The sequence below is a fragment of the Podarcis bocagei genome (genome assembly GCF_964188305.1).
Source record: "Podarcis bocagei genome assembly, chromosome: 4".
NCBI classification, from domain to species: domain Eukaryota; kingdom Metazoa; phylum Chordata; class Lepidosauria; order Squamata; family Lacertidae; genus Podarcis; species Podarcis bocagei.
The window spans coordinates 55,904,482-55,925,814 of record NC_138128.1 but is presented as its reverse complement, the minus strand read 5'-3'; the positions used below and the strand labels follow the sequence as shown (position 1 = coordinate 55,925,814).

Sequence of the window (21,333 nt, the reverse complement as noted above, 5' to 3'; positions counted from 1 at the left end):
TCGGTCCCTGCTCCTGCCAACCTAGCAGTTCGAAAGCATGTCAAAAGTGCAAGTAGATAAATAGGTACCACTCCGGCGGGAAGGTAAACAGCGTTTCCGTACGCTGCTCTGGTTTGCCAGAAGCGGTTTAGTCATGCTGGCCACATGACCCAGAAGCTGTACGCCGGCTCCCTTGGCCAATAAAGCGAGATGAGCGCCACAACCCCAGAGTCAGCCATGACTGGACCTAATGGTCAGGGGTCACTTTACCTTTACCTATTGTGGTTCTGAGCCGTTTAAAGCTTTATAAGTCAAAACGATCATGTTGAATTAGACCTGGAAACTGACTGGCAGCCAGTGCAGATTGGTCAGAATTGGTGTTATATGCTCAGACCATCTGGTCCTAGTGAGCAAACTGGCCTCTAAATTCTGCACCAGCTGGTGTTCCCAAACTTTTCTGGATTAAGCTTCATTTTGTTGGCTCTCATCCAGTCCCTTGCCAAAGCAAGACAATGGTGCAGCACATCTACTGCCTCACCTGCAGATGTAAAAGAGAAGTTGAGCTGCGTGCCATTAGCATATTGTTGACAACGTACTCCACAATCTGAATGAACCCACTCAGAAGTTTCATGTAGGTGTCAAACAGCATGGGGGATAAAATTGAACCCTGAGGAACGCCACACAGGGCCAGAAGCATTGCTCTCTGGAAACTAAGTAGGACTGGAACCACTGCAAAGCAGTGTCATGCACCCCCAGCTTGGATAACCACTCCAGAAGGATGCCTGTTGAGAGGTCAAGGCCAACTAACAGGGACACATTTCTCCTGTCCCTCTCCAGACAGACGTTATCATACAGGGTGACCAAAGCGGTTTCTGTGCCAAAACTGGGCCTAAAACCCCGATTGAAACTAGAAAAGCAATTTCTTTCAAGAGCACCTGGAACTGGCCTACAACCATCAGTCAGGAAGGGAGGGGAGACTGGCAACTGGCCGGCAGTTACTTAGATTTTCCAAATCCAATGAGGGTTTCTTGAGGAGTGGTTTTACCACTGCTTCCTTCAAGCAGGCAGGGACCATCCCCTCCTGCAAGGAGGCATTAATCACCTTTCTGGCCCAGCCAGTTTCCCCCTCCCTTCTAGTTTTTATCAGCCAAGAAGGGCAATTGTCCAGAGTGCAGGTGGCCACCTGACTGATCCAAGCCATGTCCACATCCTCAAGCTATAAAAAGAAAGATAATGACATGAAATGTCCTTGAGTCCATTTATTATGCTGGCCTTCCAGTTGCTTTATGTTGCTTTATGTATCAGCTGAAAAGTGATTTGTTGAGCATACCAGACACCTGGAGTACCAAATCCTTCTAAAGGAGGTCACTGCACAGTAAACAACATGCTATGATTTTTATAAACTATTGGAATTGTTTCAAACGGGCTTAGGCTTAGACATTTTGCAAGTCAATTTTTAAGGAAGATGGAAAGAAAGCTGTGTTAATATATTTTGTGAAAAATTAGATATAAACAATGAGGATCGCTCTCACCAGACACTCCCCTTCTCTTCGACAGACAAAACCCCCTAGGGCATAGAGAAAACAAAATCAGATAATGGAAACTCGGCATATCTGAGCAACACTAAATATACTTGAAAGGTGCATAAAATTATTTCTAATTCTACACATTCTGTGATCTGCTGTTTCATTACAGGTTTGAAATATCAAGTTACCATATTTTGCTTGATTATAAATGGCATTCTCAGATTGTCAAGGCCAGAGGCAGCTGGGCATCAGCACATCAGTACAATCTGTCACAGACTGATGAAAAGCAACTAGATATCATCTGCTTTCCGAAAATGTTGAAACAAGAAATATATGTGCAATGTCAACCTTTCTGGGAGGAAGAAAAATCAGATCTAAACTAAGAATCATATACAACTGTCTCTGGGAAGCCATCTGCTAAAATTTTAATTTGTTCTATAAATTTTATAGGCATTAATACAAGGGATGGTAAAAAATATGCTGTCTAGAAGTCTAGACAGAAGCTGTCTTCTCAAAGAAAAGGCACTACTAGTATCCTAAAAAGCTGTTCTGTATGAATTGCAAGTTCACATTGTGCTTGTGGCGGAACACCGCATGCTAATTTGCATGCCCAAATACAGTTATCAAGTTTTTATTTAAAAATGCAGTTATACATGAGCACCGAAATGCTAATCCAGAATGCGGCAGCTAGACTGGTGACTGGGGGCGGCCGCCGAGACCACATAACACCGGTCTTGAAAGACCTACATTGGCTCCCAGTACGTTTCCGAGCACAATTCAAAGTGTTGGTGTTGACCTTTAAAGCCCTAAACGGCTTCGGCCCAGTATACCTGAAGGAGCGTCTCCACCCCCATCGTTCTGCCCGGACACTGAGGTCCAGCGCCGAGGGCCTTCTGGCGGTTCCCTCATTGCGAGAAGCGAAGCTACAGGGAACCAGGCAGAGGGCCTTTTCGGTGGTGGCGCCCGCCCTGTGGAATGCCCTCCCATCGGATGTCAAGGTGATGGACAACTACCTGACATTCAGAAAACATCTTAAGGCGGCCCTATTCAGGGAAGCTTTTAATGTATGATATTTTAGTGTTTTTTGGTTTCTGTGGAAGCCGCCCAGAGTGGCTGGGGAGGCCCAGCCAGATGGGCGGGGTACAAATAATAAATTATTATTATATTATTATTACTTCTTTTATTGTGCATATGGGACTGGATCCCAAGATAAGTTAAATAAATTCATGGAAGGAAATTTCCATGCCATCTCGTCTCCTTGAAGCCCCTATGTCCCATCCACATTACAGGATGGCGAGGTGCACTCATCTTTGGGAGATTTTCATGGGTCCCAGGTGACTTGGGCAAGGGTAGTTCAGGAGAGCTTCCTTCCATGAAAGTTAGCACATCTTAGGATCCAAACCTTTGGGTAAAAATCATGCCATCAGAATTGAAACCAGTCTATATGTAATCCCCTTTACTTGCAATGTTCACCTGTAAATGACATTCCATAAGGCTTTTCTTAAACATCTTGTGATAGAGGCCTGATTATAAACCTACTTTCTTGCCCATATAGTCCAGAATGCTGTTCTCACAATAGCCCATTAGATACCTCCATTAAACATGCAAGCAGGAATTGAATGCAAATGTGTTCTTCCCTCTGTTGATTCCCAGCAACTGATATTCAGAGGCACATTGCCTCTAACAGTGGAGACAGAACATGAATAATAGTCACCAGTAGCATCCATGAATTCATATAAATGCCTTATGCTTATATAGCCCATACTTCTGTGCATCGAAAGCCCTTTATAGGAGGCTTCCAGACATAAGCAAGTGTATTTATACAGCAAGTCTTCAATGACAATTGCTATCCAAAAAGTGAGCTATTTTAAGAAATTCCATTGCACTTAGTACACCCACAGGTGCTTATTCCAACCCTATTGCCTTGTAGCACTGATTACAAATTGAAGATGAAATGTTCATACTGGTGAAAGATATTTGTTAGACTGTACAGAGCCATATAAGAAAGAAAATGCTAGTTTAAAAAACTTTTTCAATGCAATTTCTACTTTTTCAACTGCTGATCCTTCCTGATTATTAAAATAAGTTGATATCCAGCTGAATGATTTGCCTACACAGAGTAAAAAAAAATGAGCTCGACAAAACTGCAAGAGGGTTTTATCAAAACCTGCAAAATCTATTTAAGAAAATGCTTCTGTGCCAAATAAGAAATGAGCACTGCAGTTTCCAATTGGTTTCCTTTCTGTCTGACTATTCTTATCGATTTCATTGGGCAAGCTATACGGTCATATGTATTTACTACATTAAAAACCACAGGTTTCAGAAACACCAATATAGATCTTGTGTTTAGCAAAACCACAGGTTTCAAATTGATGGCTCAATATTTTGTCACTTTTATAATGGCTCTTAAACAGCACTGTTCTATCAGAGAAACAGGATGTCAGAGAGGTGCTGTGTTGTTATCGACACACCACCTACAAGTGCACTCTTCCAAACATAAGCTACTCTGTCCAGTTTGTTTCATTGATCTGGGAGAGTTGTGTAGGTCTTGATGTTAGGGTCGCCATATTAAGGCTTTCATGCCTTTAGTAGCTGTACAGAACAAGAAGATTTGAACAGATTCTTTAACACTGGGCTTCAATAAAGCAAATAATTTAATTAGACAGCGCCTATATGATATTGAGGGACGCAGGTGGCGCTGTGGGTAAAACCTCAGCACCTAGAACTTGCCGATCGCATGGTCGGTGGTTTGAATCCCCGCGGCTGGGTGCGCTCCCGTCGTTCGGTCCCAGCGCCTGCCAACCTAGCAGTTTGAAAGCACCCCCGGGTGCAAGTAGATAAATAGGGACCACTTACTAGCGGGAAGGTAAACAGCGTTTCCGTGTGCTGCACTGGCTCGCCAGATGCAGCTTCGTCACGCTGGCCACGTGACCCGGAAGTGTCTGTGGACAGCGCTGGCCCCCAGCCTCTTAAGCGAGATGGGCGCGCAACCCGAGTCAGACACGACTGGCCCGTACGGGCAGGGGTACCTTTACCTTTACCTATATGATATTGAGTGACGGAATAATTTGGCCACAATAAGGAACTTGTTTGTCCGCGGTATGATAATTTTCCACCTAGTCATTTTGAAACTCTGGCACCCTATTTGCAAAATTTAACAATTCCAAAATACAGACGCACTTTCACTTCCACAAGATTGAATATACTGGCTTTGGCTGTACTTGAGGGTCGATTTCAAAAATATTCCGCTGGAAAAATGGCTATGTTCATGCGGAGATGGCAGTATTGAGTCAGTGGTGCACTCTTTATAAAGATTTGAGGAGTGAGGTTATTACCCCTCTACTATTGTCCATGACAGGTCACTCACTGCATGTTCAGTGAGTGGCTGACACCAGTCCCACAAGTCAATCAGATTTGTTGAGTTCCACTGAATCTCAATAATATGTGTCAAACTCACCCAACACTTTCTCCCCAATTGCTGGTACAAAGAGGGGGTGGTGCCATAATTTGGTTATGGGTGGCACCAGCCAGCTAGATGACCATAAGCTTCAGGCAGCTAGAGGGAGTAGCTGGGGATGGAGACAAGAATTGGTCGTGCCTCCTCTCCCATTGCTCTTAATGGAAACCCCAATGGACCTTCTCAGAGAAAAACCTCAGTGCAGAGGGAGAAAGGCAGGGCACAGTAGTCTCTTGTTGTGGCACAAGGACAACTTGCTCTTTGCCTGAAAGAGCAAGGAGCTGGTGCTGTGTGGGCTTTAGGAGCAAGCAGAATTATGCAGTATGCGCTACTCCCAACACACACACTTGTGGGTGGAGGCAGGGAGAGAGAATGTGTGACTCACAGGTCACACAGATAGAATACAGCAAACTGCATAGAAAATCATGTGGAAAGGAATACTGTCCAACCTTCTTCTGAAATATTACGAGTTACTTACCCAGGGTCACCTCTGTGGTGCATGCCCTTAGCATACAAAAGCACAGGGGGAGAGAAGCAAGTTCTTTCATTGGTCCTTCTATCCAAAAGTCAACTTTAAAAGGCAACTAGAAAAGAAACTCCTGCATCTATCTGTTTGAAACTTTGCAGGATCCATACCCACATAGGGGCTTCCATGCTTGAATTTCATACAGTTCTGCTAAACACGTAGTTATAGGTGATTCACCAGTTTCAAACCTCCAACTTTAAGTGCAGCTAGCACTAAAACCCCTGCACTTATTGTCAGCATTTCACTCTCCCGTTGCTGGATGTGTGATTATTACATCACATGTCAGTGTTTACTTTCCAGGCTTGTACAGGTGTACACCTGTAGTATGGAAATGGCAGCATGGAAATGATAGGGTTTTCTCCTTTCTCTGCTTAGTTGTATAAGCCTAGCAACAAATTACCGTAACTAGAGAAAGTTAATCATTTGAATTCCCCCTATAGTCTATGGGACATAATGCAAGTGCTTATAATTCATTTATATAATACCATCAATGTGAACTGAAATTAACCCACTTCTGTGGTTTCTGCCTCCTAAGAGATCATAACAGAAGCAGCAAGTTAATCACATGATGAAAAATTAAATAATTTAAGAATTTTCAAAACTTCTTTCCAAAACTCTTGAAGCGAGAGTGGCTTGCTTTCAAAACTCGAGTTTAAAGGTCTGAATTGTGTGTTTGTGAAAAGATTTTCTCATATTTGTAGACATTCACATAGGCTGGAGAATCGAAGTTTTTTTCTCCTAGACAGTGCTCTACCAACATGAACAATCTCAAGGTCAATTATTTTTAAAAATGTTAAGACAACGATATGAGAATATTTGCAGTTCTTGTTTCAAAGTGCAAATAGGAAGATGGATTTATTAGTATGGTGCTGATGGAATAAAAAAAAGTTAGAAATCAATAAACTATCAAAACTTGCCAACGTGCAGAAAATGCTGCTGTCAGATTTAAAATGTATTTTTTTCCAGATAATTAAAATGCTGGTTGACACAAGTTAGGGAAAACTCAGAATGCTATGGAAACACCAAAAAATTTAGGTAGCAGTGTGAGTTCATTAGGAAAAAAATATGAAAAGCAACAGCAGCACGTCTTTATTGTGGTCAACTAAAACATTACAAAATAGTGAGCAAACTTCAAAGTATATCAGAACTCAATCATCAGGCTGGTTAAGTGCCAAAAGGCAGGTTTGGATTTGGATTTGATATCCCGCTTTATCACTACCCGAAGGAGTCTCAAAGCGGCTAACATTCTCCTTTCCCTTCCTCCCCCACAACAAACACTCTGTGAGGTGAGTGGGGCTGAGAGACTTCAGAGAAGTGTGACTAGCCCAAGGTCACCCAGCAGCTGCATGTGGAGGAGCGGGGAAGCGAACCCGGTTCACCAGACTACGAGACCACCGCTCTTAACCACTACACCACACTGGCTCTATGGTGAAAGCATGATGGAAGAGTTTGTAGCCTTTAGCTCTGAAGAGGAAAATCTCCCCTCTAATTAGGTTGGATGGCCTCATCAGAGGCATACTCAAAAGCAGCATACTCAAATCTATGGTTTTTATGTGAGGAAAATGCAGGCAGGAAAGAACTCTGAAACTGTATTGGACAGACCAGAGTATGTGCAAAGCAGACCCAGCTCTACAAGTCCACAATTTTCAAGCAACAGGGCACTAATAAAAGCAATTTCCTACCTTTCCCCACTCAACACCACCATTTGCTACCACCCAGAAAACACACAAAATATCACAATGAGCTTCTCAGTCTCCATTCTGAATATTTTATATTGTCTTAAACCTGGAGATTGTGCTTACCAGTCTACGGCATACAGTGGTACCTCGGGTTACATACGCTTCAGGTTACAGACTCCGTTAACCCAGAAATAGTGCTTCAGGTTAAGAATTTTGCTTCAGAATGAGAACAGAAATCGTGCTCCGGCAGCGAGGTGGCAGCAGGAGGCCCCATTAGCTAAAGTGGTGCTTCAGGTTAGGAACAGTTTCAGGTTAAGTACGGACCTCCAGAACAAATTAAGTACTTAACCTGAGGTACCACTGTAGTTGTTACCAAAGGTTTGCAAGCCATCCCAAGAAAGGTCATTCTGATGTTGTGAGGCGGAGGGGGGGGAATCTTTGTTCACTTTCCCATAATTTTATACATTTCTATCATGTTGCCTCTTACCTGTTCTCCAAACCAAAAAGTCCCAAATTTTGTACCTTTCCTCATAGGGGAGTTGCTCCAATCCCTTGATAATTTTGGTTGCCCTTTTCTGAAGTCAAATGCTCAAACCTACTGATACGGAAAAAGTAAATATATAAGAAACACTATACACCATTCCATGGTAGAACTCTTCCAATTTTGATGTAGTATATGGCTCCAAGAGTGGTCATAACAAAGCACCTTTCATGAAGTCTTCCGTATCTATTTAATAGGCCCTTGCTGCTGGGCTCAATGGAGTTGTGTACAGACTCTTCCTAATCAGTGACATACATCATAAAGGCACAGGAGAAACAAAACAAGGCTAAACTGAAAAGAACATGGCGAATTGTTAATCTCGATATTAAAGTTTCACCACTTTAACAAGAGACACTTTTATCACAACCTACTGAAGTATTCCTTAAAACATTCAGTTGTTTCAGTGACAAGAAACTTCACTGAGATGCAAATCATTTTGCTGTTACAGCAACATCAAAAAAGCCATAAACATGATAGGCAGCAGAAAAAAAAGTAAAGTCAGAGAACTTGACTTTAGATTCCAATCTTCCTATCACAACAGTGAGCAAAATGCTAGTTAAGGGGAACAGTATAGAGGATCAATTTAGATTCTAATGAACAAAAGGAAAGACTAATCACTAATCCTAATGAAATATCCATTCTTAAGGAAATCAGCCCTAAGTGCTCACTGGAAGGACAGATCGTGAAACTGAGGCTCCAATACTTTGGCCACCTCATGAGAAGAGAAGACTCCCTGGAAAAGACCCTGATGTTGGGAAAGATGGAGGGCACAAGGAGAAGGGGACGACAGAGGACGAGATGGTTGGACAGTGTTCTCGAAGCTACAAGGCACGCCTGGAAGAAGCGGACCATTTGGATCCCTTCCAGTCGGGATTCAGGCCTCATCATGGGACTGAAACTGCCTTGGTCGCACTGGTTGATGATCTCCGGCGGGCTAGGGACAAAGGTGAGAGCTGTTTCCTAGTTCTGCTGGATCTCTCAGCGGCGTTTGATACCATCGACCATAGCATCCTTCTGGACCGTCTTGGGGGGCTGGGAGCTGGGGGCACTGTTATACAGTGGTTCCGCTCCTTCCTCCTGGGCCGTGTTCAGAAAGTGGTGGTGGGGGATGAGTGTTCAGACCCTTGGGCCCTCACTTGTGGGGTGCCTCAGGGTTCTGTCCTCTCCCCCATGCTTTTTAACATCTATATGAAGCCGCTGGGAGAGATCATCAGGAGGTTTGGGCTGGGTGTTCATCAGTATGCGGATGACACCCAGCTCTACCTCTCTTTTAAATCAGAACCAGTGAAGGCGGTGAAGGTCCTGTGTGAGTGTCTGGAGGCGGTTGGAGGATGGATGGCGGCTAACAGATTGAGGTTGAATCCTGACAAGACAGAAGTACTGTTTTGGGGGGACAGGAGGCGGGCAGGTGTGGAGGATTCCCTGGTCCTGAATGGGGTAACTGTGCCCCTGAAGGACCAGGTGCGCAGCCTGGGAGTCATTTTGGACTCACAGCTGTCCATGGAGGCACAGGTCAAATCTGTGTCCAGGGCAGCTGTTTACCAGCTCCATCTGGTACGTAGGCTGAGACCCTATCTGCCTGCGGACTGTCTCGCCAGAGTGGTGCATGCTCTGGTTATCTCCCGCTTGGACTACTGCAATGCGCTCTACGTGGGGCTACCTTTGAAGGTGACGCGGAAACTACAACTAATCCAGAATGCGGCAGCTAGACTGGTGACTAGGAGCGGCCGCCGAGACCATATAACACCGGTCTTGAAAGACCTGCATTGGCTCCCAGTACGTTTCCGAGCACAATTCAAAGTGTTGGTGCTGACCTTTAAAGCCCTAAACGGCCTCGGTCCAGTATACCTGAAGGAGCGTCTCCACCCCCATCAGTCTGCCCGGACGCTGAGGTCCAGCGCCGAGGGCCTTCTGGCGGTTCCCTCACTGCGAGAAGCAAAGCTACAGGGAGCCAGGCAGAGGGCCTTCTCGGTAGTGGCGCCCGCCCTGTGGAACGCCCTTCCAGCAGATGTCAAAGCGATAAACAACTACCTGACATTCAGGAGACATCTTAAGGCAGCCCTGTTCAGGGAAGTTTTTAATGTGTGACATTTTACTGTATTTTTGGTTTTTATGGAAGCCGCCCAGAGTGGCTGGGGAGGCCCAGCCAGATGGGCGGGGTATAAATAATAAAATTATTATTATTATTATTATTACAAACATGAGCCTGACCAAACTGCGGGAGGCAGTGGAAGACAGGAGTGCCTGGCGTGCTCTGGTCCATGGGGTCACGAAGAGTCGGACACGTCTAAATGACTAAACAACAACAATCCTAATGTTTAGCTGGTACTCTTTGCTTCTGTTTAATAGAATCTAAATGCATCCTCTGTATCCCCTTCTTTGACTAGTGTGTTCTGCTTACTGTAGTGATGGGAGGACTGAAACCTAAAGTCAAGTTCTCAAACCCAGGAGAAAACAACTGTCAGTACTGACTGAAGCAAAACACTAGAAAGGATTAAAATGAAAGAAAACAACCACAGAAAGGTTTGGCAGATCAAGCTTCGCATGGCCCTTGGCAAAGTGCCCTTGATGGCTGTGGCCTTTTTCATTTCCCACAATGCTTTACAAATAGTGCTGCTCCAAAGCCTTGTGGGAAATTAGAACAGCTGCTGCTACCAGGTAACCTACAGCTGGGGGTCAATCGTAGGCGTCAGTGTGTCCTGCCAGCTGCCTGAAGGTGCCAAGTACTGATGCTGGATCATGTTTGGCTGCCCTGTCTACTCTCTTCCTCTCTTGGCTGGCGTCCAGTGACCGATTCTTCTCTCTCTTCTGCCAGTAAAGGGGAGGGGAGTAGCAAAGCAGGAGAGAGAACACACACACGACAGCTCAGTCCAGAAGAGCCCTATTGCTGCTGTTGTCTTGTCTCTCATCAGTTTAAGAGGGGGGAAGAGAGAGAAAATGCTGAGATGCAGCTGTCAAAGGGCACAGCTACATTTCCCAAGCTGGTGAACTATAACAGAGCTATGGCTGCTCCTGCATGCATGTGTTCTCTATTCTCTAGTGCAGGAATGTCTAGTGTGCATGCACACGAAAGGTCATACCAATAACTTAGTTGGTCTCTAAGGTGCTACTGGAAGGAATTTTTTTATTTTATTTTGTTTCGACTACGGCAGACCAACACGGCTACCTACCTGTAACTAGAACTATGGAAGGCACCACATTGAGCAACATGAAATGGAAGTCCACCAACCTCACCAGGTATCTGAAGAAGTGTGCATGCACACAAAAGCTCATACCAATAACTAACTTAGTTGGTCTCTAAGGTGCTGCTGGAAGGATTTTTTTTAAAATGTGGTTTCAACTCCCAAAGACTTCGATGTATACTCCCACTATAAAAAAAACTGGCAGTGATCTACCCGTTGGATTGGGTTGACCAAAGTAGTTGAGCTATTTTAAGGAAGAATTCACCAAAGTTGTTGAGGTGTTTTTTTTTGGGGGGGGGGGATTACGCGATAAACCAGGGACGCCCCACGATAGACCGATAGTTCACGACTGACCTGTTGGGAAATCCCTGCTCTAGTGGAAGAGGAAGGTTCCCCCAAATTGCTATTGTGGGACTGGGGCTATTATTGCTATTATTATTTATTGCGTACCCTTTACGCTGAGGTCCCAGGGTTGGTTAGATACTTAAAAAACACAAATTAAAACACAGTTTAAAACAACTTATGTTTTATTCCATATTGTTTGCATGGAAATCCAGCATTATGTCTCCTTTGTACAAAGTTCTATCCTTATCCCATCACAAGAACTTGGCATTTTGGTGCTCATATCACTGGAACCTCAAATATTTGTAGAATGTGACAGAATTCAGCTGTTGAATAGAGCCAACAGGAATAAAAGGTAGCAGTTTGCGCAGAGGACAGGTGTAATGTTCCTATCAACAAATGTCAAGTTTAATAGGCAATATTCAGTCTGTTTTAGATAACCACATCAACACCTAGATAAATATCTTAAACAGGGGGAAAATATTTATCCACCAATTCAGACGACACAAAGAATGTTGGCTAAAAAAAATAGAATTTCTTAATGAATTTAAATTTTTCAAGTTGAAACACAATGTATGTTCTATGCCACCAACTCAGAAGCCATTTCCTGCCAGAGCACTAAACAATATTGAGCAAGTGAAAAGCAAAGGAAATTACTAAGTTTTTTTCCTTAAAATTAAAAGTTTCAATAAACACCTTTTTATTTTTCATATTTCCTAACATTACATTTATTTGGTCTACCTTTACACATTTCACTTCAGTACACGCCACACACTCAATACTGTTGTCGATTATTGAAAACCTTTGCATTTCTTTTGTTCTTTGGTATTTTATTGAGGAGGACTGAAAACACATTCTGAATACCAAATGTACAGTTCTGAAACCTGTTCAGAGATAACTCTAATCCAGGATTTATTAAAGGGCTTTCCCACTTGTTATGCTCTCTGACAAGCTGTTGCTTCATCCCGCATTCCTCTGACAGAAATTTGTTCTGGTTTAACAAATGACTGAAGGGAAATTTCATTGTGATGAATGGAGCACCGAATATTTAGAAAGAGAGGAAAAAGCAAGACAGAAAACATCCTGTTGCTTTCTGAGATAAAGTGAGGATTACCGTTGGGGGGGCCGCAGGCAAGCACAGAAGCTTGCTGGTATCACAGTATCTTTTAGTATTAGCCACAATATTATATTTATAAAGAGATATAAAATAGCTACAGGTTAATATACTGCAATGAAAAGTTCTCTCAACCTAAGAATATGAAGGTTTTAAACTGCATAGACTTTACAGCAGGCAGAAGCTGATCCAACTACAGCACCACCTGGTCTATTACCTCCCTCTTCAAGACACAATGCTGCAACAAAGCAAATATCAAAAATAATGTGGACGTTACCACCCCCAAAAAAACAAACCACTTTTTTTCCAAAAAGGCTACTCATCCATGACAAGCCACTATGTAGAAGACCAGCAAATAGAAGCTATCACAGTTTTATTTTTAATGAAAAAATTGAAAGTATACAGAGGGGGAATCAGAAGGAGCAGCAAAAAAGTGATAGAAGTCCAGTGTTTAAGAAACTTCTCTAACCTTCTCATACTCCACTAAGCAACACAGGGACTGTTCTCGGTATACCAAAACTCCCTCTAAATCTAATAATCAAAACATTCCTCTTCTGCTGCAGGGCCATAAATGTATTTGATTTCTGCAAATCCAGTCTCTCAAGTTGTATGGAGACTTCCGCATCCCAGGCTGGTCACTACTGTCAAACTAAAATTTTATTTGGCTTATCCTTTTCTACTCTCCCTCTGCAAAAAAAAAAAAACATACAGCAAAATCAAGCAATTTGTAGCTGCTCTCTATGATACAGAGCTAAAGTTCATGTTGCAAGCATTTGAAAACACTCTCCCTCAGAGGCTCAGAAGATATTTCATTATAAAATCTTAGTGGTAGGCTTACCAGGTGCAAGGAATTGCTTTATTTCAACAAATACAAATGGATGGATGTAGATTTGTATTAAAGTAGTTTGAACTTCACAGTTCTTGCAGAAGTGGGACAAATGGTCTTTTTATTAAACAAAAAGATTGTTATTGCTGTTTACCAATAATTTTTTTTAGAAAAAAACAAACCACAGCCCTTATAGAAAATACAAGTCTGATAAATCAGATTATAAAGATTAATTTGCATGCCACACATTTCTTGAAGGGTCATTTATGTTTGGCAACTCTTCCACAAATGATTCAAGGCTGGTTAAAAAAAAAAAAAGGTACGCGTACTCTGAACAGTAGGCTTCATTTTCTTTTCCTCCACCCCAGTTAATAAAAAAAGAAAGAAAACAAAAGTAAAAACTGATGGTATGGAATCTGAGGGCTGTAGATTGAAACCACTTCTGTCGAGGGAATTGGTGTTGCCTCTTCAAAAGGTTGTTGGCAGGCCAGCAGAAAGATTAGAAAGGCTGGAAGGAAGAGTAAAAAGAAAAGAAGTTGTAAGCTATGGCAAACTTGGTTAGTTTCACAGCTTATGTAAAGGGCTACGACTATCAAATTAACATGTATTGAGGCAAGAGGCAAGGCTGTATGGGTAAATGGGGAGAGGCTCGGGCTGGTCTGTGCTTCAAATGGCCAACTACATTCTACTACTTGTAGAATGTAGGGCCCATAGGGAACCTTTGAGAATCCTGTACAGACACTGTGCCCATCTGGTGAACTGGGTATGTTGCATCCTGATGCAGTATAGCAATAAGGGAAAAAAACACTGTCAAAATGCACTGTTATTGAACCACCAGTAAATAAACTTTTAAAGAAGAGTGTGCTGTCCTTTTTGAAGCAGCCCAATAATTGTAGACAGCTGGAAAGCCTCTCTCTCTGCCCCCCAACCTGATGGCATTTATATTTTTACCTATGAGCTCTCTCACGAGGAGATAGCACAGGATCTGCCAACCCCTCCAAAAAGTTATTATTTATGTACATTGGATGAGTTTACATTTAAGTTATGCATAAGATCAGAGACATTTATCTGCATATTTTAGATGTAGCTTCACTTAGCAAGCAAAGCATGAATATGTCATGAAGCAGCAGGGTATGAGCCAAACTGAGTATATTTCACTGAGTCCTGGGAATAATTTCTAGAGCTACGTTTTATTTGTTTACCAGAGCTGCAACAAATGCAGTTAAAAGAAAATATTAAGATATTAAACAAATGATGCTTAATATTTGATACCCTGGTTCCATAGTGTATTTAGGGAACCTAATAGAGTCACCCAATTACAAAGTATAAAACAAACACCAAGCACAGTTCAAATCATATAAATCTACACACAAATGCACACAAACTGAGACATTTCCCTTGCTAAACAATACGTCGTCAACTGAATATAACAGATGAGTTAAATGAGCTGAAATACTTGATAACCCATTGAATAATAATTAAAACTAAGTTCAGTGTTTCAGAATTTAATTCTGCAAGGGTATGTATACATTTAGCATTTATTTTCTGTTGCGTTTCCCTCCCTCTCTCTCTAACCTGAAGCCGTGAAGAACTAATTTTGAAAGAGAGACGTTATCTAGCTCCTTGCTAGCACAGATGCTGGCACAAATAACAGAAGTTAATCTCATTCCTGGCTAGTATGAACTTAAAGGTAAAGGTAAAGGTACCCCTGCCCGAACGGGCCAGTCTTGACAGACTCTGGGGTTTGTGCGCCCATCTCACATCTATTGGCCGGGGGCCAGTGCTGTCCGGAGACACTTCCGGGTCACGTGGCCAGCGTGACAAAGCTGCATCTGGCGAGCCAGCGCAGCACACGGAATGCCGTTTACCTTCCCGCTGGTAAGCGGTACCTATTTATCTACTTGCACCCGGGGGTGCTTTCGAACTGCTAGGTTGGCAGGCGCTGGGACCGAGCAGCGGGAGCGCACCCCGCCGCGGGGATTCGAACCGCCGACCTTTCGATCGGCAAGCCCTAGGCGCTGAGGCTTTAGCCCACAGCGCCACCCGCTGCAAGTCACTAAAATATGAGCACCACAAAATTACTTTTGCCCACTGCAATACAGTGACTTCCATCTTTTAAACAGATCTCTTTGATTTGCTTATGCTCTCATAGTTGCTTGGGGGGGGGGGGTCACACTGTCATATTTTTAACAATGCAATGCTAAACAGATACCAGAGCTGTCATAAACTTGAAATTCCTTTGACAAGGGCTTTAAGTGTTGCTTCAGTGCAGCTTATGCATCCAGTCACAAGAAGATGCAGAAGTTCTGATTTCAATATTGCAAAGCAGCACAGGAAACTGGAAGCTTGAAACATTCCCACTTTTTCTTTTCACCACTCTCTCAAATATCCAAAGCACATTGTGGATTTGCAGGGTAGGTAGTAGTCTAACTGCTTCATATTCCAAGTCACAATCATGGAGAAAGGAAGAAAATGACTTCTAGTATCCTGCCTACTGAAGTCACCTGGAAGGCTGGGATAAGGGAAATGGCCTTATGCAACTGGATGGGACAAAGAAGTCTACTCCAGGTGCACTTTTCATTGCAAATGCTACACATAAGGAGACCACCTAAGATTTTGTCACCTGCACACAAGGGAACAAAGTCTCTAAATTTCAGCCATTTAACATTCTCACATCAATAGGAGCTCTTATCACTTCCCTATTCTACAAAAGGAGGGTTGTACTCTCAAGTAGGGACAACCTGTGCTGCATTTATATTGAGGATTACTTACAAATTCTGAATGATGGGTATCCATACATCAATGTTGCGGCTGTTCAGGACAAACATTCATAGTTCTATATATTTCTTTTAGGAGAAGCAAAGCGGTGTCTTCTGATTCCCTGCAAATAAAAATACTTGCTGATTGCCAAATAATTGCCTGCTGGAATCCTTTTGCTATTCAGCAGTTTTTTTTCCCAAGTGCAGCAGACACAAACACCTAAATATGTAATCTTGCTGACTGAAAGTTTGCCACTGTGATGTTTTCATTTGTTCCTTGTTATTGCTTCTCAACACCATTCCTCCCATACCTCACAAGCAATCTGCTGCTGGCAGCCTGTTTCCTCAACAACCTGCATGTTACTTTACATTCCATGACATCATCCATCAGTGCCTAACACTGTACTGTCACAAGTGCAATAAAAATATAGATTCCTTTAGCACACTCATTGAGCTCTGTGGGTGAAGCAGATCTTTTCCACCCTCAGATGAGCTTTCATGGATTTATTTTAATTCTACTTTCTGGTTATTAATACTATCATTAAAATCAGAGTACATCAAAGTACCGTTGTGTTATTTTATTGAATGTATTAATGTAGCCCATTTTAAGTTCTCTTCTAGGAAGAAAATTATATTATTAGTAGTAATAGTAATAATAATAATAATAATATTAATATTATAATTGTTATTGTTATTATTTATTCCAGTGTGCATGAAGCCTTACAGACAGCACTGCATCTTATTTCTTGCCAGTCTCTGTCAATGAACGTCATTGCACAGTGCACATTTCAACATTGCTCTCCGCAAAATGTAAAAAAACCCCTGCATTAATATCAATAAATCAAAGATAATTTAATTCACCCTCCTTCTACAGTGCAGCATCATCCACGTGCCCTATCATAGATTACTGTACACCAAGGTGGATAAAAATTGATTTTTTAAAAATAAACTTTTTTTTTTAAAAAAAAATGTAGATTAAAAATGTTTTAGGTGATATGTGTCTACATATTAATATTTACAGTCTAACTGCCAAGTATAGGTATCTTAATTTTTTCCTGATGAAAATAAATTGCTCTAGTCTGCCCAGTAACTATCAAAACTTGCTTCCATCCATCAGAGGGCCATGTAGGATATACCTGCAGAAATGTCCTTTTCTCCATTACTTATTAAAGGTCCAGGTGCCCTACCCTCTTTTGCACCTGGCCATCCTACCTAGCAGTCATGGGGCATTCGTTTGTGTTTTGTTTTTGAGGGTGGGGCTGGGCCAAGGCACAGTGAGGCATAAATGAGAAAACTGGAAAGAAGAAGAAACCCAAGCTGTCTGCTCAGCATGTTCCTATATTCCCACACTTAGGCCTCAGTCCTATACCTTACTTGTCTGGGAGTAATCCTCATTGAACAAAATGCACTCGCTCATTTGACCTGGGAGCCGAGTTGCTGCTGCTTATCAGAAAGGAAAAGGGGAGGCGGTGGGGAAGTTAGCATAGCCTAAATAGCATTGATTCAAATCGATCTACCTGTTCTACACAACCCAGATTACTGTATTGAGCAGTTGTATTACAAAATTCAAGATTTATATCATTTTTAGAAGTTGCTAAGAACATCTCCAAAGAGAGTTAGAAGCAATCTTTCAAGCAATGCATTTAATGCTAGATTATCTCTCCACAGAAGTCTCACTAATTTATTGCTTTTACAGTTATTTATAAAATTGTCTAGGTACTGTGCTCAGAAGAAAAAAAAAACTAGAGAGCTGATGCCTAATAAGACACCATACAAAAAGGGGGGAAAGGTTGGAATGGGCAGGAAAAGTAAAGGTCTGCTACATTAATCCTTGCATGTGCTCAACTATATGCTGCAAATCGCAGGGAACAAGAGTAAATATTGCACAAATACAAAAGGGTTATATTTCTCTACTACCTGGATAACAAGTGGAGCTCTATATGCAAGTAATCATTTGCCCCCTTCCTACCAAACTACTTTTAAGAAGCCTACTAATGTTATAATTTATCAATAGGTTTTTTTTAATTAAAAAAAGCCCAAGAGTGCCACCTTATGGAGAACAATATACAGCTATCTTTTTAGCATACACCAAACAAAACAGATTCCGGCATTAGTCCCACAGCAAACCCGCACAGATGCAGAACAAGCAGGATAATACGTTTTATTGCACCAGCTAGTCAATTAAAATTCCAGAGCAAACTTTAAAATACTGTTTCGATGGTTATTTTAAATGACTAACTGCTCAATAGGAAGAATCCTCATTCTCAAGAAACATAAACCCATACTTAAAAACACCCCCATCACTATCTTTATATTTTGGACACACACACCATTAAAAACAAATAATTTGTTTGTCTCCAGAAAAGCATCTTTTACTGGTACTTCTCATGCACACAAGATTTCAGTTAAATATTAGCACAATCACAGCAGTAATAATAATAATAATAATAATAATAATAATAATAATAATAATACCAAGTCCGTATTTTCTCCACCAAACCCTACTGCTGTAGGCAGCTCTGATCCTGTGGTGTGCCTGCAAAGGGCAGCATTCCACTGGAGAGTGCAAATTCTGTGCTTTGTCTGGACTGCAGTATGTGGCATTTCACATTAACCCTTTGTGACTGCAAACACTGCACTGGTACAAAGAGAGGGATCTCTTGTAGGTTTACCAATGAGATCACATTGGGACAATAACAGATCTATCCATTAACTGCCCTGTGCCACAGACCAGAAGACTCTGTTGTACTTAAGTTTTTTATAGCCCTGAGAAACTCAAGCCAGGCTAAAAACATTACAGTGAAAAACTCTTTTATTTGGTGCAAAAACTGATCTTATGAACAAAATAAGATGCAACCAATGTGTGGGTATTCACATGCAGCAAACTGTGTTGTATATTTGCTGTAATGTTCTGATCCTCAGTGTGGAAGGTGTAACATTCGGAACAAAAATACAAGTAGCTGCCCTCCCAACACCAGAATCACTGTTGCTTACCTAGATAGGGCTGAGGTGGGGGGGGGTCAAGATCAGGGACGTGTTCAGTGGTGCAACCACATGGCCCTGACCTCACCCCCACCCTGCCCAGGTAAGCAGCAATGCCAGTGATGGCTTCTCGCCACCCGCTCCTGCACTGCTCCTGCATATAATTCCCCAAAAGGCTAGCAAAGAAACAGCTAAAATAAATGCAGGAAAGAACGTGACGCTGTCTGTCATATTAGAATAAAATATTATTACCAGTAGCACAAGTGACTCTGTAGAGCAAACAAATACTCATTGAAACTTTCTATGGGTTTTTCTTGCAGCACATAATCAATACGTCGTCCTCCATTTAGCAAACCAACTTTTACAGCCAAGTCTTCATCTTTTGAAAGATCTGGGCTTTCAACGATCTTTTCTGTGGCAGTAGAAGGAAACAGAGCATGAAAAGTACATGGTAAATTGAATCTTTGATGAATTCCTGGTTCTGCCTTTCTGCTGTCCCTATTACACTTTATCCATTTTAAGCTTGTTGGAATATTGTCTGGGTTGTTACAGCTGTGGGTTCCTCCTATTATCTACACAATGTGGGAAGGGCTGTAGCTCAGTAGAGCATCTGCCTTAGAAGCAGGTCGGATTCAACCCCCTGGTATCTCCAGGTAGGGCTGGCAGAGTCTCCTGACTGAGTCCCTGGAGAACTGCATCCAGTCAGTGTAGACCAGGGTTTCCCAAACTTGGGTCTCCAGCTGTTTTTGGACTACAATTCCCATCATCCCCGACTACTGGTCTTGCTCAGCAAGATGGCCCAATGTCACTACAAGGCAGCTCCTATGCGTTCCTAATAGTAAAAGACAGCATAAGTTACGGGAGGTCAAACTTTCAGAGTATTTAATAACAGAACAACAGCCTAATATTTGTGTGGTGTTTCATCATATTAGCTCAAATAAAGTAACAGTCAGAATATCCTGCCATAAAGCCAAAGCAAAAAGATTCCCAAATACAAATTAAATTCTGTGGCTTGTTTCAGTTACCAAAAGGGGCTTCTGCGGTTGTGTTTCTCAGACTGCAGGCCTTCATACTATTTACAAACTACACTTAAAAACTGAGGAGGTTCAAAAAAACACTTTGCAGCAAGGAACAGTAGGGACTGTTAATCAAAGAAAAAAGCCAAAATTCCCATCAGGTTTCTGGGACCCATCAAAATCTTCAGTACTTGTCAATATTAATACATTAATTCCATCTGATTACTCTAGCACAAATTTTGATGTTACCAAAAAGCTTTTGCGGCTTTGACAAAAGCAGGGAAAACAGTGGTGAGCCATATTAATCACAGACAGGATGAAGCTGGCAAACTGCTGGTCACTCAGAAGAGCATCATCTGGAGACAGTATTACAAGGGCAATTCATTTCAAGAGATATGCCCCACTTTCATGTGGTCTGTACATGAAGCTTGTACAGCTAGTAAGGGGATGCTTTCAATTTGGCCAACAAAAGTTCAAAAGACACAAAGTGAAAAATGCTATTGACAAAACTCTCATTCAGCCAAAGTGTTCAAAGTAAAAATAAATTTAAATATTATATGTTGGGGGAGTTACCCAGAGGCTACAGGGTTAGATATCCAGAATGATGGGTAAGAATCTAAGTCAAGCCTAAAGGCATCAAGCTTAACTTCCTAATACAAAGGTAATAAAACTGGGGCATGTCCCAGTCACTTAACATTTACAGTAATTACTGAAAATATAATAGCCATGCAACAACTAACCGTCTGTCTCATCTTTTTCTTCTTCCTGTTTTATCTGATGAGCTACCTTCTCCAGTTCTGCTTGGAGCTGAATGGAAGATGTATGAGCACGTGCAAAGTCATTCAGGGTTTGCCAAGCACTTTTCAACGAGCTGATGAAACCCTGTTTCAGGTCTGATCCCATTCGAGAAAGAGAGTCCTTCAATTCTGAAACGAGAACCATTCTCCAATAATTAGAAATGCCACAGAAATGATGAATTGTAAAACAAGCATTATTCCACAGGAACTAACTTATTTAGAGCGCATTTAGGAGGAAAAACTGAATATACCTTCTATGAAATGAGCTATTCTGCCACCTTCAGGACAGATTTGGGTTGTAGAGGTGCTGAAGTTCTAACAGGAACTTGAGACAACTAGTACTTTGGCAGCCGATACCAAAAAAATGAAATGCATTAAAAATGCAAGGACAATATCCTCAAGCACCCCATGTTATCACAATTCAGCTATAGTAGTTGATACTATTTTACAGCTGAAACTTTTCCATGTGTAGAAATTAAGAGGAATATATCACTACAAACAATAGGGATTACAGTGGTACCTCGGGTTACATACGCTTCATGATACAGACGCTTCAGATTACAGATTCCACCAACCCAGAAATAGTACCTCGAGTTAAGAACTTTGC

The 21,333-nt window shown here is 41.9% G+C and overlaps 1 protein-coding gene and 1 long non-coding RNA gene across 2 annotated transcripts in view; both read right to left on the bottom strand.

The window, feature by feature from the left end:
• Positions 1 to 262: 262 nt before the first annotated feature.
• LOC308585923 lies at positions 263 to 5,559 on the bottom strand. Its single transcript, XR_014007682.1, has 3 exons — positions 5,441 to 5,559; positions 1,512 to 1,546; positions 263 to 517 (listed from the first exon to the last, which is right to left on the bottom strand). It is a non-coding gene; the product is annotated as an uncharacterized lncRNA (long non-coding RNA).
• A 5,840-nt stretch (positions 5,560 to 11,399) lies between these two features.
• The window catches only part of SEC23IP (SEC23 interacting protein), a 28,970-nt gene continuing 19,036 nt past the window's right edge, over positions 11,400 to 21,333 (bottom strand). Inside the window, exons 16-19 of the mRNA XM_081192864.1 lie at positions 20,670 to 20,855; positions 19,166 to 19,325; positions 15,945 to 16,053; positions 11,400 to 13,680 (exon numbers count right to left, since the gene is read on the bottom strand). Of these exons, the coding sequence (XP_081048990.1) occupies positions 15,972 to 16,053; positions 19,166 to 19,325; positions 20,670 to 20,855 (428 nt within the window). The 3' untranslated portion in view covers positions 11,400 to 13,680; positions 15,945 to 15,971. The remainder of the gene's footprint in view (positions 13,681 to 15,944; positions 16,054 to 19,165; positions 19,326 to 20,669; positions 20,856 to 21,333) is intronic.